Below are 16,733 nucleotides of genomic sequence, written 5' to 3' on the forward strand. Positions count from 1 at the left end.
ATGAATATGAGAAGCTGATGCTGCAGTATTTCATGAGCTGCAAATCTGAACAGGAATTTGTGGTGCCTGCCCTGCTGTATGCCATAGAAAGAAACAATTCAAGACTGATGTTGGCATTCACAGCAGCTGCACAAGGTGGACCGTCGCTGTTGGATTCGGGAAACAAGCACTGAGTGATGGGTTCAGATTGTGATGCATGTATGGGATGATGAGCAGTGGCGGCAGAACTTTCATATGCACAAAATCATCTTCCTTGATCTCTGTAAGGCACTCACTCCCACCCTGCAGTGCAAGGACACCAACATGAGAGCTGCCTCAACAGTGGGAAAGCATGTGGCAATCGCTGTGTGGAATCTGGCAGCTCCAAACTGCTACCAGTGAGTCACAAATCAGTTTGGAGTTGGGAAGTCCACCGTGGGGGTTGTGGTGATGCAAGTGTGCAGGGCCATTAATTGCGTCCTGCTACAAAGCACAGTGATTCTGGACAATGTGCGGGAAATAGTGGATGGCTTTGCGGCAATGAGATTCCTTAGCTGCAGCAGGGTGACAGATGGCATGCATATCTGAATTTTGGCCCCAGACCATCTTGCAATGGAGTACATCAACAGAAAGAGGTACTTCTCTATGGTATTGCCGGTGCTGGAGGATCACTGGAGTCATTTCACTGACATCAAGGTGGGGTGGTCAGGCAAGGTGAATGATGCACACATCTTCAGGAACACTGGCCTTTATAGAAAGCTGCATGCAGGGACTGTTTTTCCAGAGCAGAAGATTCCAAGAGGGGATGTGGACATGCCCATAATGATCCCTGGGAAACCCAGCCTACCCCTTACTCCCATGGCTCATGAGTTGCCATTGAGGATGGCATGCAGCTTCTTGTAGAAGCTACATGTTTTCAGTGTATCATAACCTTAGTCCCAGATTTGGACCTTAGCGTCCAAAATATGGGGGTTAGCATGAAAACCTCCAAGCTTAGTTACCAGCTTGGACCTGGTACTTGCTGCCACCACCCAAAAAATTAGAGTGTTTTGGGGCACTCTGGTCCCTCTGAAAAACCTTCCCTGGGGACCCCAAGACCCAAATCCCTTGAGTCTCACAACAAAGGGAAATAATCCTTTTTCCCTTCCCCCCTCCAGGTGCTCCTGGAGAGATACACAGACACAAGCTCTGTGAAACTACACAGAGTGACTCTCCCTCTCCGTTCCCAATCCTGGAACAAAAAGTACTTTCCTATTCCCCCAGAGGGAATGCAAAATCAGGCTAGCAAATCCAACACACAGATCTCCCCGATTTCTTCCTCCCACCAATTCCCTGGTGAGTACAGACTCAATTTCCCTGAAGTAAAGAAAAACTCCAACCGGTCTTAAAAGAAAGCTTTATATAAAAAGAAAGAAAAATACATACAAATGGGCTCTCTGTATTAAGATGATACAATACAGGGTCGATTGCTTAAAAGAATATTGAATAAACAGCCTTATTCAAAAAGAATACAAATCAAAGCACTCCAGCACTTATATTCATGCAAATACCAAAGAAAAGAAACCATATAACTTACTATCTGATCTCTTTGTCCTTACACTTAGAAACAGAAGACTAGAAAGTAGAAATTGCTTCTCCAAAGCTCAGAGAAAGCAGGCAGACAGACAAAAGACTCAGACACACAATTCCCTCCACCCAAAGTTGAAAAAATCCGGTTTCCTGATTGGTCCTCTGGTCAGGTGCTTCAGGTGAAAGAGACATTAACCCTTAGCTATCTGTTTATGACACAGTGTCACACCAGAGCGACGATTGGCCTCCCTTACCTTCTGGTACACCTGCCTCATCTCCTTGATCTTAGCACAGCGCTGCTGCATGTATTTCGTGCCCCTTCTCCAACATGCCATGAGCAATCTGCTCACAGGTATCAAAGTTCCTGCAGCTGGGTCACAGCTGTGACTGCTCAGCCTTCTCTCCCCACAGACCCAACAGATCCAATAATTCCAGTGTACTCTAGCACATTTGCTGTGGAAAGCCGGCAAGGTCAGCTGGGAAGGTGCAATGTGGGCTGTCTCATAGACTCATAGACTCATAGGTCAGAAGGGACCAATCTGATCATCTAGTCTGACCTCCTGCACAAGGCAGGCCACAGAACCCCACCCATCCAATTTTATACAACCCCTATCCCAGGACTGAGTTATTGAAATCCTCAAAAATGGTTTGAAGACCTCAATCTGCAGAGACACCACCAGCAAGTGACCCGTGCCCCACGCTGCAGGGGAAGGCGAAAAACCTCCAGGGCACCTGCCAATCCGCCCTGGAGGAAAATTCCTTCCCGACCCCAAATATGGCGATCAGCTAAACCCTGAGCATGTGGGCAAGAGTCACCAGCCAGCACCCAAGAAGGAGTTCTCCGCAGCAACTCAGTACCCATCGCATGCAACATCTCCCCGCAGACCATTGAGCAGACCTGTCTGGTGGTAATTCAAGATCAATTGCCCAAATTGACGATCCTATCATAACATCCCCTCCATATACTTATCAAGCTTTGTCTTAAAGCCAGGAAAGTCTTTTGCCCCTACTACTTCCCTCGGAAGGCTATTCCAGAACTTCACTCCCCTAATGGTCAGAAACCTTCGTCTAATTTCAAGTCTGAACTTCCTAATATCCAGTTTATACCCATTCGTCCTCGTGGCTACATTAGTACTAAACTTAAATAATTCCTCTCCCTCCCTAACGTTAACCCCCTTGATATATTTATATAGGGCGAGCATATCCCCCCTCAGCCTTCTTTTGGCCAGGCTAAACAAGCCAAGCTCTTTGAGTCTCCTTTCATAAGGCAGTTTTTCCATTCCTCGGATCATCCTCGTAGCCCGTCTCTGAACCTGTTCCAGTTTGAATTCATCCTTCTTGAACATGGGACACCAGAACTGCACACAGTATTCCAGATGGGGTCTCACCAACGCCGTATACAACGGTACTAACACCTCCTTATCCTTGCAGGAAATACCCCGCCTGATGCATCCCAAAATCGCATTTGCTTTTTTAACAGCCGTATCACATTGGCGACTCATAGTCATCCTGCTATCAACCAGTACCCCAAGGTCCTTCTCTTCCTCCGTCGCTTCCAACTGATGCGCCCCCAACGTATATCCAAAATTTTTATTATTAATTCCTAAATGCATGACCTTGCACTTTTCACTATTGTATTTCATCCTATTTCTATTACTCCAGTTTACAAGGTGGTTCAGATCTTCTTGAATAGTATCCCTGTCCTTCTCCGTGTTAGCAATACCCCCCAGCTTCGTGTCATCCGCAAACTTTATTAGCACATTCCCGCTCTTTGTGCCAAGGTCAGTAATAAAAAGGTTAAATAAGATCGGTCCCAAGACCGATCCTTGAGGGACTCCACTGGTGACCTCCTTCCAGTCCGACAGTTCACCTTTCAATACGACCCTCTGGAGTCTCCCCTTTAACCAGTTCCTTATCCACCTTACAACTTTCATATTCACTCCCAGCTTTTCCAATTTAACTAACAGCTCCCCGTGCGGAACCGTGTCGAACGCCTTACTGAAATCTAGGTAAATTATATCTACCGCATTTCCTTTATCTAAGTAATCCGTCACCTTCTCAAAGAAGGAGATCAGATTGGTTTGGCACGATCTACCTTTAGTAAATCCGTGTTGCAGTTCGTCCCAATTACCATTGACCTCTATGTCCTTAACTACTTTCTCCCTTAAAATTTTTTCCAAGACCTTACATACTACAGACGTCAAGCTAACAGGCCTATAATTACCCGGATCACTCTTTTTCCCTTTCTTAAAAATAGGAACTACATTAGCAATCCTCCAGTCATACGGCACAACACCCGAGATTATCGATTGCTTAAAAATTCTCGCTAACGGGCTCGCAATTTCACGTGCCAGTTCCTTTAATATCCTCGGGTGGAGATTGTCCGGGCCCTCCGACTTCGACCCATCAAGCTGTTCAAGTACGGCCTCTACCTCAGTTGCAGTAATATCCACTTCCATATCCACATTCCCGTTTATCATCCCTCCATCATCGCAAGGTTCCTCACTAGTCTTATTAAAAACTTGTCCACACCAAGCAAACAGGCAATGAAATTTTAAAATTTCCCAGGGTTTTAAAGGGGGAGGGGTGCATTCCTGTGCACCTGGCTGCAGGGCAGCGGAGTAGAAACTGCTTATGAGAGCGGTGATGGTGGCCATTGTGAGACACCTCCTGGAGACCACTTAAGGCGAAATAAGCAAGAGCAGTGTCTACCCTAATACCGTATCACTCTAACTTTGTCACAAAAAGCTCGATGTTGCTCACTGATGTGGTTTTATGTCAGCATAGCACAAGAGTTAAATCGACAGGAGGAGCATTGTTGTGTGTACACCTCCACTGCTTTGTCAACGAATCGTGACTTTTGTCACCAAAACTGTGTAGTGTAGATTAGGCCTTAGCAATTGAAGTTTACTTGCATCATGCCAGTAAAGTAACAGGGTGACCTTCACCCCCTGTGCAGATGCAGAAGTGGTGTATAGACTTTGTGCTGGCTCTTTGCACAGAGGTGAATTTAACCCACAATGAGTTGCATTGCCTTCAGACTAAATACAATAAGACACGAAAGTCAAATTTGTAATAAGCAAATTATTATTGGGAGTCTATTCTTCATTAGATCAATTAAAAGACTAAATAACCCTGGGCCGAAATCAGCATTCATCAACACCTGGGCAACCTAGTCAATGGAAAATACATAGGTGTACTCAAGGTCAGAAATTGTCCCACTGGTCCAAGTTCCTCTCTGGTTTTTCTCCATTGTTTTAAGTGTTCTGACCCATTGTTTTTAATTTCTTCTTTTGGCTTTGGTGGTCAGAAGTAAGAGAAAAGTGATGTAGGCCAAGATTTTGAAGCTTGGGTGCCTAAAGTTAACCTCTTAGGCAGGGCCGGTGCTACCATTTAGGCCAACTAGGTGGTTGCCCAGGGTGCCAACATTTGGGGGCACCAAAAACCGGTGCCCCCAATTTCTTTTAAAAGCCTTTCTGCAGCCACTGCGCTGGGAGGGAGAGTGAGTCTGAGCCACCAGCAGCCAGTCCAGGGGTTCCCCTGGGTCAGCGCGCCACTGCCGGCAGCCAGTCCAGGAGTTCCCGACAGCAGGACTTCTGGAGCGCAGGTGAGCTGGGGTGGGGAGGTGCCGGATGGCTTCCCGTGGAGGCTTTTGAAAATCAGGCCACATATGTAGGTCCCTGTACAGGGAAGTAGGAGCCTAACTTTAGGCACCTACATTTGAAAATTTTAGCTTTATCCTACAATGAAATAATGGAGGGGATGAATATGGTATGCGGGCACAGGGAGCTTCAATTTGAATGGCACAAGTCTCTATTCAAATGGGTGAGAAGAAACAACATCACCACAGATAGCAATACATCAGTGAAGGACCACACATGGGGTGGAAAACAACTGGGGCGCTCCTCGGAGATTTTCCCACTTCCTCAAAGGAATCTTGTCAGAGTGGTGTAAAAGGTGACTGAGCCAGCAAACCTGGCTGTGACAGATGAGTCTGTGCCAAATTAGGTCACGTGTTTGTTTAATTTTGTCTGTGCTGTGTAAGTTCTTATGAATCGAGCATGTGCTAAAACTACACAGGAAGTAGCCTGGCTGCAGGGTGAAGCCCATGAAAGAAGCAAACAGCAGTCATGATGCAGAGAGCTGAAACTACACCATCAAGCGCATACATGATATTGGCCAAATTCTGCCCTTGTGTGTGCACACAACTCACTGCGCCCCCTGTAAATGATGCTGCATTTGGCCCATCTGGTGGAAACATGTTTCTTTCTATAACACCAAATGTTAAGCAGCCCAGAGTCTACAGATATTTTTAATTATTCTTTCTTTCCTATTTTGTTTCATCAGACAAAAGTCAGTGCAACAAATCCTACTCAGAGATCTGTTCTGTTCTGTTACCCTAGTGTAAATCCAGTGAGGCTACCCAAGATTTCTTTTGCTGTAACTGAGAGCAGAATCTAGCTCATAGTTCTTACCCGTCTTTATTCAGGCAAAAGCCCCAGTGAAATCAATTGAGCATTCTGGCTGGCTGAGACTTGGAGATATGGCACTTTTACTATAAAATGTGATGGACAGGTGCTAGGCAGGGAAGTTTTTCTAGACCGGCGTAGGCAACCTATGGCATGGGTGCCGAAGGCGGCACGCAAGCTGATTTTCAGTGGCACTCACACTGCCCGGGTCCTGGCCACCGGTCCGAGGGGCTCTGCATTTTAATTTAATTTTAAATGAAGCTTCTTAAACATTTTAAAAGCCTTATTTACTTTACATACAACAATATTTTAGTTATATATTATAGACTTATCAAAAGAGACCTTCTAAAAACGTTAAAATGTATTACTGGCACACAAAACCTTAAATTAGAGTGAATAAATGAAGATTTGGCACACCACTTCTGAAAGGTTGCTGACCCCTGTTCTAGACCTTTGCATCCAAATTGTGGCAAAGTCAACGTCACGCTGTCTGGAGTGGCTCATGACCATAAGTGTCAATGTCAGGGCAGACTGTCAAAAACAAGGCAGATACCCCAAACTGGTCCTATATGCTCAAAGTAGATTTCACTAACGGAGGGCAAGTCTACACTTAAAATGCTGTACTGATGCAGCTGCGTCACTGTAGTGCTTTAATGAAGAGGGTCTAATCCTCTTCCATGCAAGGCAGTATGTTGGCAGCACTTAGGTTGGTATAACAGTAGTACGCCGGGGTGTGGATTTTCACACCCCTCAGAGACGTAGTTATATCAAAGTAATGCTGTGTAGACCTGCCCTCAATAATGAATGTGAACTCTTGGATCGCTATGAGAGTCTCATCAGGGAGTCACAGATAGTCCCCTTTGACTCTACAGTCTATCTTGCCTCCTGGGCAAACTGGATTTAGTGAAAAATGGTCACTTACACCAAAAATCACAATATTCAGGTTGCTTCCAGGCCCAAGAGACCAGTCACTTACCTCAGATCACTTGGAACCCTAGATCTTACACCCATGGGCAGTGTGTGTAAAAGGTCAGAGGAGGCTTAGCCTACCCAAAAGAGGGCAGCCATGGAGGGGGGAAATGCTACGGATGCAGTGCAGGTCACCCTTCCAGAGGTGCCCCAGCCAGATGTCACCTTTGGAGCACCAGAAGCGAAGCTTCATAGAAATGTGGGGGGGCTGTGTTCTGCCCCTCCCTCATTCTGCCTCTCCCCCCCACCCTGCCTCTCCCCTCAAGGCCTCCCCCATCCTCCACTCGCTCCTCTCTGTCCCCTCCCCCCCATCATTCGCCAAAAGCAGGAAAAAGTGATGGCCCCATGGTGTCCCCTTGGCCCCGTTCCAGGTAGAGAGGAGCAAGCAACAGGGGTCCTAGGGGGAGGGGGCAAAGAGGAGCAAGCAGTGGGTGGAGGGGCCTCAGGGAAGAGGGTGGGAAGAGGCGGAGTGATGGCGGGGTCTCGGGGGGAAGAAGTGGAGTGGGGGCAGGACCACGGTCCATGTGCCAGTGGCCCCCCAACTTCTAGGTGGCTTCCGCTCACAGAAGACTCATGCACCGCCTATGCTTACACCAAAGACAACCCCTGTAGCCAGTTCTGTAATAAACTATCTAAAGGTTTATTAACTAGGAAAAAGAAATGAGAGTTATTTACAGGTTAAAGCAAGCAAGCAAATATATACACAGATGAGTTGCAATCTAAATCCTAAAAGTGACAGAGTGGTAGTGATCTGTCAATTCAAAGTGTTTTTCAGGGCAGATCCAAGGGGTAGCCCCTGGGGAACTTTGGCTTCAGTTGGTGTCTCTGGCCCTTGTAGAGTTCAAATAGCAAAGAGATGGAAAATTTTCCTGTGTCTTTGTTTTATTTCCTCCAAGTCCATATGTAACAGTGTACCTCAGTGTAAAGTGTAAGGCTTTATGGGGTGGGGGTGCTCATAAATGTATGTATGATATAACTGGAATAGGGTTTTGCTACATATGCCATGTAACATATCTATGTAAAGGTTATGTTCATTCTAGTTGTATGTAGGCATCATTTGTGTGTTCAGAGTTATGAACATTGGCTGTATAATTGCTTGATTTCTAAGTAGCCTTAGGGCTTGTCTACATCAGAAAGTTGCAGCGCTGGTGAGGGAGTTACAGCGCTGCAACTTTGAAGGTGTACACATCTGCAGGGCACCACCAGCGCTGCAACTCCCTGTTTGCAGCGCTGGCCGTACTCCCGTTTTGTCTCGGGTGTAGAGGATCCAGCGCTGGTGATCCAGCGCTGGTAATCCAATGTAGACACTTACCAGCGCTTTTCTTGACCTCCGTGGAAGGAGGAAGCCTCTGGTAATCAAGCTGGTCTCCTTTCCCGGTTTGCTCTCTCGTTCCCGGAGCCCAGAGCAAGCAGGTCTCCTTCCCTGCGGTTTGCTGGGTGGCTCCGGGAACGAGAGAGCAAACCGCGGCGAAGAGGGTCTCCTTTCCCGGTTTGCTCTCTCGTTCCCGGAGCCCAGAGCAAGCAGGTCTCCTTCCCTGCGGTTTGCTGGGTGGCTCCGGGAACGCGAGAGCAAACCGCGGCGAAGCGGGTCTCCTTTCCCGGTTTGCTCTCTCGTTCCCGGAGCCCCGAGCAAGCAGGTCTCCTTCCCTGCGGTTTGCTGGGTGGCTCCGGGAACGCGAGAGCAAACCGCGGCAAAGCGGGTCTCCTTTCCCGGTTTGCTCTCTCGTTCCCGGAGCCCAGAGCAAGCAGGTCTCCTTCCCTGCGGTTTGCTGGGTGGCTCCGGGAACGCGAGAGCAAACCGCGGCGAAGCGGGTCTCCTTTCCCGGTTTGCTCTCTCGTTCCCGGAGCCCAGAGCAAGCAGGTCTCCTTCCCTGCGGTTTGCTGGGTGGCTCCGGGAACGAGAGAGCAAACCGCGGCGAAGCGGGTCTCCTTTCCCGGTTTGCTCTCGCGTTCCCGGAACCCCCCTTGAAGCCGCCCAACAGCGCTGCAGTGTGGCCACATCTAACACCACTTGCAGCGCTGGTTGCTGTAAGTGTGGCCACTCTGCAGCGCTGGCCCTATACAGCTGTTCTAATACAGCTGTAACAACCAGCGCTGCAAAACTTTAGATGTAGACATGGCCTTAGTTAGAACATTTGGTCACTTCTTGGAAAGGAATGTGCAAATTAGGTGCTAAACCAGGAAGCACTTAACAGACAAAAGAGCTTGGAAGGCTCCAATCCACATAAGAAGTCTTCTTGGGGACATATAAAATACCATGTGGACAATGGCTTCTGCCTATAAAGACTGAGTCATGCATGGATGTGTGACTTGCCCAGGTGACTCCAGAACACCATCCTGGAGCTGGATTTTGCATAGGAGTGAGGAAGAGGGTCTCCACCCACAAGAGAAAGTCTACTTAAACCGTGGGAGACTCCTCCATTTTGTCTTCAGCTGGTTAAAGAAGGAGCCTTTCCACACACACACACCCCTCCCAGGATACTTAAAGGAAACTGAAACAAAGGACTTTAACTACAGGGGGTGTGAGTAATTGCTGGAGCCAGGCTAAAAGGAGATTAGTCTGTAAAAGGGAGCATTCTGGAACTGGTGAGGATCTTATTGTATCTTAATTAGATATACATTTGTGCATTTTTATTTTATTTTGCTTGGTGACTTACTTTATTCTGTCTGTTACTACTGGGAACCACTTAGATCCTACTTTCTGTATTTAATAAAATCACTTTTTACTTATTATTTAACTCAGAGTATGTATTAATACCTGGAGGAGCAAACAGATGTGCATCTCTCTCTTTCAGTGTCATAGAGGGCCAACAATCTATGAGTTTACCCTGCATAAGCTTTATACAGGGTAAAATGGATTTATTTGGGTTTAGATCCCATTGGGAGTTGGGCATCTGGGTGCTAAACACAAGCACACATCTGTGAGCTGTTTTCAGGTAAACCTGCAGCTTTGGGGCAGGTAATTCAGACCCTGGGTCTTTGTTGGAGCAGACGGAAGTGTCTGGCTCAGCAAGACAGGGTGCTGAATTCCTGAGCTGGCAGGGAAAACAGGAGCAGAGGTAGTCCTGGCACATCAGTTGGCAGCTGCCAGGGGGTTTCTGTGATCCAACCCATCACACCATAGGACAAGCTTCCTTGCACATAGTATTTCCAAGGTGCGATATGGCCATTAACCAGTCCTTTATATTACAATGGTCCTTGATGGCCCATCTGATTTTGACAGTTCTTCTGGATGGGCTGGAGGGAAACGCTCTTCCCATCTGGGTTTACAAGTTTAGAGCAAACATTTCAAGTTATAAAGCAAAACTTACATATTTCCTTACAGCATGGAATACAGCCATCAGGAGTGCCGCCAGCTTTTTTGGCACCCTAGGCCGCGGAAGGTCTCATGCCTGAAATACCAACAACGACCTGGGTGGCCAAAGATCCAGCCACCGCGGTCGTCGCCCCCAAACGTTAGCACCCTAGGTGACTGCCTAGGTCGCCTAAAGGGTTGCGCTGGCCCTGACAGCCATTACAAATAAGATGAAAGTATGCAGCAACTTACAAATATATTATAAACACTAAATATATTCTTATAACAGTTTTACCTATTTTGAGTAACATTAACACATAAGTGAACTGGTCTGGTCTCCAGTAGGAGTTTCTTGGTTCGTAGCTAATACCAGCAGCCTTGGCAAGAGCTGACATCTGGTCTGCCTGCATTACAATCATGTAGCCTAGAATCTAGTTGTCCTATTTCTGTATAGCGTATCAGGCTATCATAGCTTCAAAATCTTCTGATGAGAATATGAAAATATCCAAAAAGTGACTCATAGGCAAAGTGGCAAGACCAGGTCACAACCTTTCTGTATGAGAAACCGTGAGAAAATTCAGATTAGATTTCCGAACACTCAAAAAGCTTCACACATCAATTAACTCAGGAACATAGTTCACCAAATACCACACAGTAAAGAAGCCTTTATTTCTATAAAGGAGACTTGAGACTTCAATGGGCTGACAAAAAAGTAATACTGAAAGTGACATGCAACCAGGTTAGGGTATTTTGAAGTTCAATCTTTCACTTTTTTCCCACGCTGGGGGGTATGTGAAGAACAGTGGTAAAGAGCTACTCATCAGTGCCTCATAGGTAATTATCTACATAGTTTGCTCTGCTGGTGTAGATTTTTTTGACTGGCAGATGCTAATGTAGTTTTCTTGCTGTTTGAGAAGTGTGCTTCTGTAAAGATTCCACTGCTTTAACCAAAGCCTGAACTCACTGTGGTTCTCACAGCTGAGCTAAAAAGGCAGGGCAAGTAGCACTCTGCTCACAAGGTGAGTCCTAGGAGCTGCTGGCTGGAGCTGGAGCTGGAACCCAGGCAGAGAAGGCCATTTGTCCTGGACATCAACTCAGTGCATAAGGTTTGCTCATTTACTGTTCAGGACTAAGGATTAAGAAGGCAGCTTGCAGGGGAAGTAAAACTTAAACAGAACTTAAAAAAAAAAAAAAAAAAAGCAAGCAGAAGATCAGTGCTATGAGATTAGTCATTTCCCTTTGCACATTTCTGTCCCTGCCCTGAGATAGGTGAGTTTGCAAGGGGAAGTTAAGAAAAACATGCTTGAAATGATTGTGGTTGTTAAATAAAATCCCAACAACCAGATGATTAGAGTGTGTTTACCATGATAATTATATTGTATAGAACAACATTAATATACAAACCGTCAGAAAGGGCTGTATACAGTAGTTCAAAAATTTGTTGATTACTGGTTTTATTGTATGCTCTAGTGCAGGATCCTCTCTTCAATTAGACATGATTTAAGGATGTATTTTCCATAACATGCATTGCTCTCTTATGTACTAAAAGTAATCAGTCTATTAATGTTCTTTTCATGCTGTTTCTCCTTGTGTTAGGGCTCCATCCAGCAAAGCGCTGAGCACTTCAGCACGGTGCTGAACACAATCAATGCCAGTGCTGCCAACTCTCATGATTTTGTCACGAGTCTCATGATAATTATTATTTTCCTTAAAACACCAGCTCCTGAAACCAAGTGATTATGTGATGATTTCAGCCTTCATTTTTAAAGAAAAAGTAAGTTTCTAGCTCCTGGGGATGTGGAGAAAGCATCAAAATGTGACCTAAAGGCTCAAAAAGCAGAAGGCAAACAAAAAAGAAAACCAAATCCATTATTGTTACATAATCTTGTTATTTTATAGCCAATCTCATTATTTTTGGTGAGCTGGACTCATGATTTTTGAACATTTGGGGTTGGCAATACTGCAATGATCACTGAAATTTGTGATTGTTCAGGCCACGCAAAATCTTGCAGGAATGCTCAGCGCCTTGTAAGACCAATCATTTCGATAAAGAGCAATTTTGTTGTTTCTACTTTCAATATGAGGCTTTATTGTCAAAGTCCTCTATGCATAAGCCCTGTCTTAGCTCTCCCTTTAGGACTTTTGCTTGCCATTTACTTTTAATGTCTTACCTTTCCTTTTTTGAACCACATTTTCCAAACATTCTCAAAACTTGCACTCTCAAAACTGCCTGTGTATGTCCATTTGCCTGCATATGTGCTAATCAGGTCTTTGTATGTCTGGCTGCCTTCTTTGTGCACAGCAATTTAGGCTTTGTATATGCCGATGGATCAATGTGAAAATTTTGATCAGAATGGAGGCTAGCTGGGAATATGGTCCTGAATCTCAATCCTGTGAGCCCGTTGCACTCATCCTGGAGCCATGATAACACTGAAAGAGCTCCTTCCATGAGTGCTTACTGAAACTAAAATGGCCACCAAGGCACGTATAGTCTAGTGCATGTTAGGGAGCAGAAGAGACCAAACAGCAAAGCTGTGCACCACTTATGCCCAGATCTTGTCAGTCAGAAGGGTGGTCTTGTGTTTCTGGCACAGAGGAGCGAGACAGGAGACCCTGACCTGGATTCTGTTTCTGACTCTGCCACAATCTTCCTGTGCAATAGGAGTATTGAAAAGCTAAATTCGTTCATGCCTATGAGGTGCTTTTGACACCACTGAGCAGCAGATGTTACAGATGCACAGGATATTATAATTGCAGAATGTGTGAGACTGGCCCATCTCCAGTGACCAGAGGGGAAAGTCTCTCTAAACTGTTCCTGCACCTTTGGTTCCACTCCTTCCCTCTCTCTGCCTTACAGGCCTCAGGCTGGATACACTTTCTGAACCAGTTTATTATGCTCAGCATATATATCAGTTTATAACCCGTGGTTCATTCAGGTATCAGTTTGTTTGTTATGTCCAGCTTTACCAGAGGATAAAAGGCAAATGCCATATTGCTAGAAAATTACAAACATGACCCTCTAAAAATTGTGCTATATGATGCAATGTTTATTTTTGTGTATATATAGTGCAAGTGTCTAACATCAAAGCATTAGGGTACAAACCATGCACATAGTTTCACCCTATAATCAAAGACCTAAAAAGAATCTAAATCAACCCAGTTCCACAAGGGCCACCTTTGTGATAAAAAGACAAAAGATAAACAGGAAACCATGATATTTCCATTATTCTACCAATGTAACAGCTTTGCAAGTGGAACAAAATTAAATCTGCATTCACTGAGGTTACACTTACAAATCAAAGAGTGAATAGCAAAGCATTGTGGGAGCCAAATTATGTTCTCTTTTATACTGGTGTAAATCTGCTGTAGCTCTAGTGAAGTGAACAGTTATCCTTAATTTAAAATATTTTTATCCTGTCTCAGTTATCAGTCTGCATACAATCAGCATCACATTATTTCCTCTGCATCTTTTCCACAGTTTCACTTTCTTTCAGCCAAAAGTCTAGGGTTTGATCTTTCAAGGTACTGAGCGATTCAGGGGAAGGTGCTGAGCAGCCGCAATTCTCACTGACTTCTGTGGGAGTTAAAAATGCTCAGCACTCTGCAGGATCAAGCCCTTTGTGATGTGAACATGCAAATTCACTCTGTTGAGAGGGATCTTGCTTTTCCTCTCAGAATGGAAGAAGAACACTGCACTGCTCTGGCCAGACTACCATGAATTTCAAAAGGAGCATGGTAGCAGTTGGATGTGAGTGAGGAATTTAGGTGAAAGCTCAAAGTGAGAGATACCCTGATTTATCACCGTCCCAGCAATGCAGAGGACTTATTTGAGCTCCCATCTTGGCTATCATATATGAAAGAGCTCTGTTCTCGGCTCTTGCCAGTCCAATGCGTCACGTTCTCCAGAGTTTTAAAGAGGGCTTTACGGAATCTCTCCCCAGCAAACACATAGAGGAAGGGGTTCAGGCAGCTGTGAAGGAAGGCGATGCTCTGAGTTATCTGGAATCCGAGGTCAATGTTATCAGAGGTTTTGCAGTCATATATGACCATGGTATAGGCATTGATAGTTTTGACCAGCAAAATGCTGTTGTAGGGCAACTGGGAGAGGAGGAAAGCTGTAATAATAACGATGATGATCTTTAATGATTTGTGCTTTTGGGATCTTTTGGCTTGAAGGAGGGTATGAATTATAAAAGCATAACAAGTAACCATGATGAAGAGAGGAAGGAGGAATCCTATTGTGATTTTCAAAGCTAGGACAGTAACTTTGGTGGTTCGGGTCACTGTGGCAGGGTATACCATCTTGCAGGTAGTTGTATTACTAACTTGCTTAGATTCACTGTATACTATTTCTGGGATGCATAAGACTGTTGCAATCAGCCAAACACCAAAGCAAACTAGTTTACTGCACAGAAGCCTTTTTCGCTTAGAGTTCTTAGCTTTCATGGCCCGGACAATTGTAATGTACCTGTCAAAACTAATGGATGTCAGAAACAACATACAGCTGTAGAAGTTGATCTTATACATGCTATTGAGAATTTTACACATGACATTCTTCAAGGTCCATCCATCTGAAGCTGCTTTTGCCCAGAAAGGGAGAGTGAAAACAAGGAGTAGATCAGCAATGGTCAGGTGCAGCAGGTATCTGTCAGTGATGCTCTTCTTATATCTGTATGTCCAGTAGACAAAGATGACTAAGGCATTACCCAGTGTACCAGTGAGGAATACAATCCAGAAAAATGCTGGCAGGAAAGTTTGAGCAAACTGCTGAGTGTGACTTTTTTCACAAATGAGGTCTGTGGAGTTAAACGGGTTGTTGTACAGAGGTAACACAGAACTAGAACCCATATAATAATCCAGGTTAGCCGAGTAGTTCTGGGTGGCCTGCAGGGGAACATCAGGTTAATTACATGCTGACAAAATCATTAAATAAGAAAAAGTGAAGGTGGAATTTTTTCATAGTTTCATAACTCATTGCTTGGAAGTGAGATTCTGACATCTCTCTTTCACCAACAAGAAATGTTTTCTCCTTCAACTCAGAATGTTTGTGATAGCTTGAAAGCCCTAAATCAGTTCTGACCTATTGGGGATTCTCCCATGGCAGGCAGCGCCCCATGGATGTAAAGCCTGTATGCCACCTCCTCACAACTCTGCACCACCCAGCATAGCTGGATGTCAGGGTTGGGAGGTGCAAGGAAGGACTATAGCTGATGTGCCTTGCAAGTTGGCAATACAGATGGTCCCATAGCCAGCCAGTGCAGTTTACATCAGACAAGGATGGGGCCAGAGTAGAACCAGACTCATAATTAGGGACCTAGAACAGACAACATTCTGGCTTCCCTCTCTCTGCTGTGCCCAGAGAAAAATGAGAGCAGCAAAAAACCTAGCCAACAGAGTCTATAGAAAACAGGCACAAGGCTAAAATTTCATGGCAGACACACATCACTCTTGTGACCTCTTTGCTCTATTTGAACTTTTATTCCAAAAATAACCCTCTGGGCCTGTCTCCTCTTGCTTAAACTATGTAAATACAGAGTAACTGCACTGGAATCAATCAGCCATTTTCTGACTTGACTTGGACTGGTGTTGCAGTAGTTCCACTGATGCAGATTTACACCAGTGTGACAGAGATCAGACTCTGGCCCAGTGGAGTAAGACCTGGGTAAAACAGGTGTGTTATCAGAATCAGGCCATCTCTTTCTTACATATTATTTACGTATTATATATCTGATTTCTTTATATACATATATAATAAGTAAATGATAGTGCCCTTTTATGGCAACATTTCTAATCTGGGCATTTAGAACTCTTACAAAGATAGGCTATTTCTAGAGTGATCACCTGAATCTTCTGATGCTTCCCCATCTGTGGGGCATAGGCATGAGCCTGCTGTTAAATCATAGATATGGGAGTTGGCTAATCTATGCTCTTGCCATGTGAATTTAGGCAAATCAGTGAAGTTCTCTGCTTCTCATTTCCCAGGCAAGAACTGCAGCAGGAGGAAGTTAACATAGCTGCCCATTTACATCAGCTGAGAATCTGGCTCCTCAGCTATAAACTACAGACAATAATACTTAGCTCACAGGTGTTTTGTGGTTAAGTGCTTTAAGATCCTCAGCTAGAAGATCCGATAGGAGTGCATAGTACAGTTATACTCTCAGCTCAGCAGACAAATTCATGTGCAGCATCTTTTGGCTGAACCATACTACAAGTTTGCATGAGCCAAGTTGTTTGATATGGCGGGAGCATCCATGACTGAACAGATGAGCATTGCTAGCTGGGACAGGACAACACTCCTCTAGAATATGTTCGGGGAATGTGTTCTAGCACCTTAGGGAATGATGTCATAGCCTAGGTCACAAACTAAAAGGGGGGAAGAAAGAGAGATTATTCAGCAGTAGTAAATTTATACTCACCATGCTTCTAAATCTGCAGTCAGATCTTTATTCGGT

At 45.0% G+C, this 16,733-nt stretch overlaps 1 protein-coding gene across 1 annotated transcript; it reads right to left on the reverse strand.

Moving 5' to 3' along the window:
- Nucleotides 1-14,079: 14,079 nt before the first annotated feature.
- Nucleotides 14,080-16,146, reverse strand: LOC127043837 (C-C chemokine receptor type 9-like). The gene is made up of 2 exons (XM_050938048.1): nucleotides 16,123-16,146; nucleotides 14,080-15,165 (listed from the first exon to the last, which is right to left on the reverse strand). Exons 1-2 carry the CDS (start codon nucleotides 16,144-16,146, stop codon nucleotides 14,080-14,082), a joined length of 1,110 nt encoding a protein of 369 aa, XP_050794005.1.
- Between the last annotated feature and the right edge of the window lie 587 nt (nucleotides 16,147-16,733).

The sequence above is a fragment of the Gopherus flavomarginatus genome, chromosome 2, assembly GCF_025201925.1.
Source record: "Gopherus flavomarginatus isolate rGopFla2 chromosome 2, rGopFla2.mat.asm, whole genome shotgun sequence".
Taxonomy (NCBI): domain Eukaryota; kingdom Metazoa; phylum Chordata; order Testudines; family Testudinidae; genus Gopherus; species Gopherus flavomarginatus.

What these genes read in the sequence shown, in the direction of transcription:
- LOC127043837 (XM_050938048.1), bottom strand. Translation starts at nt 16,146, where the DNA reads ATGGGGAAGCATCAGAAGATTCAG. An exon ending in GGAAGCATCAGAAGATTCAG is followed by an intron (nt 15,166 to 16,122) that starts GTGATCACTCTA and finishes GTTCCCCTGCAG; the next exon opens with GCCACCCAGAACTACTCGGC.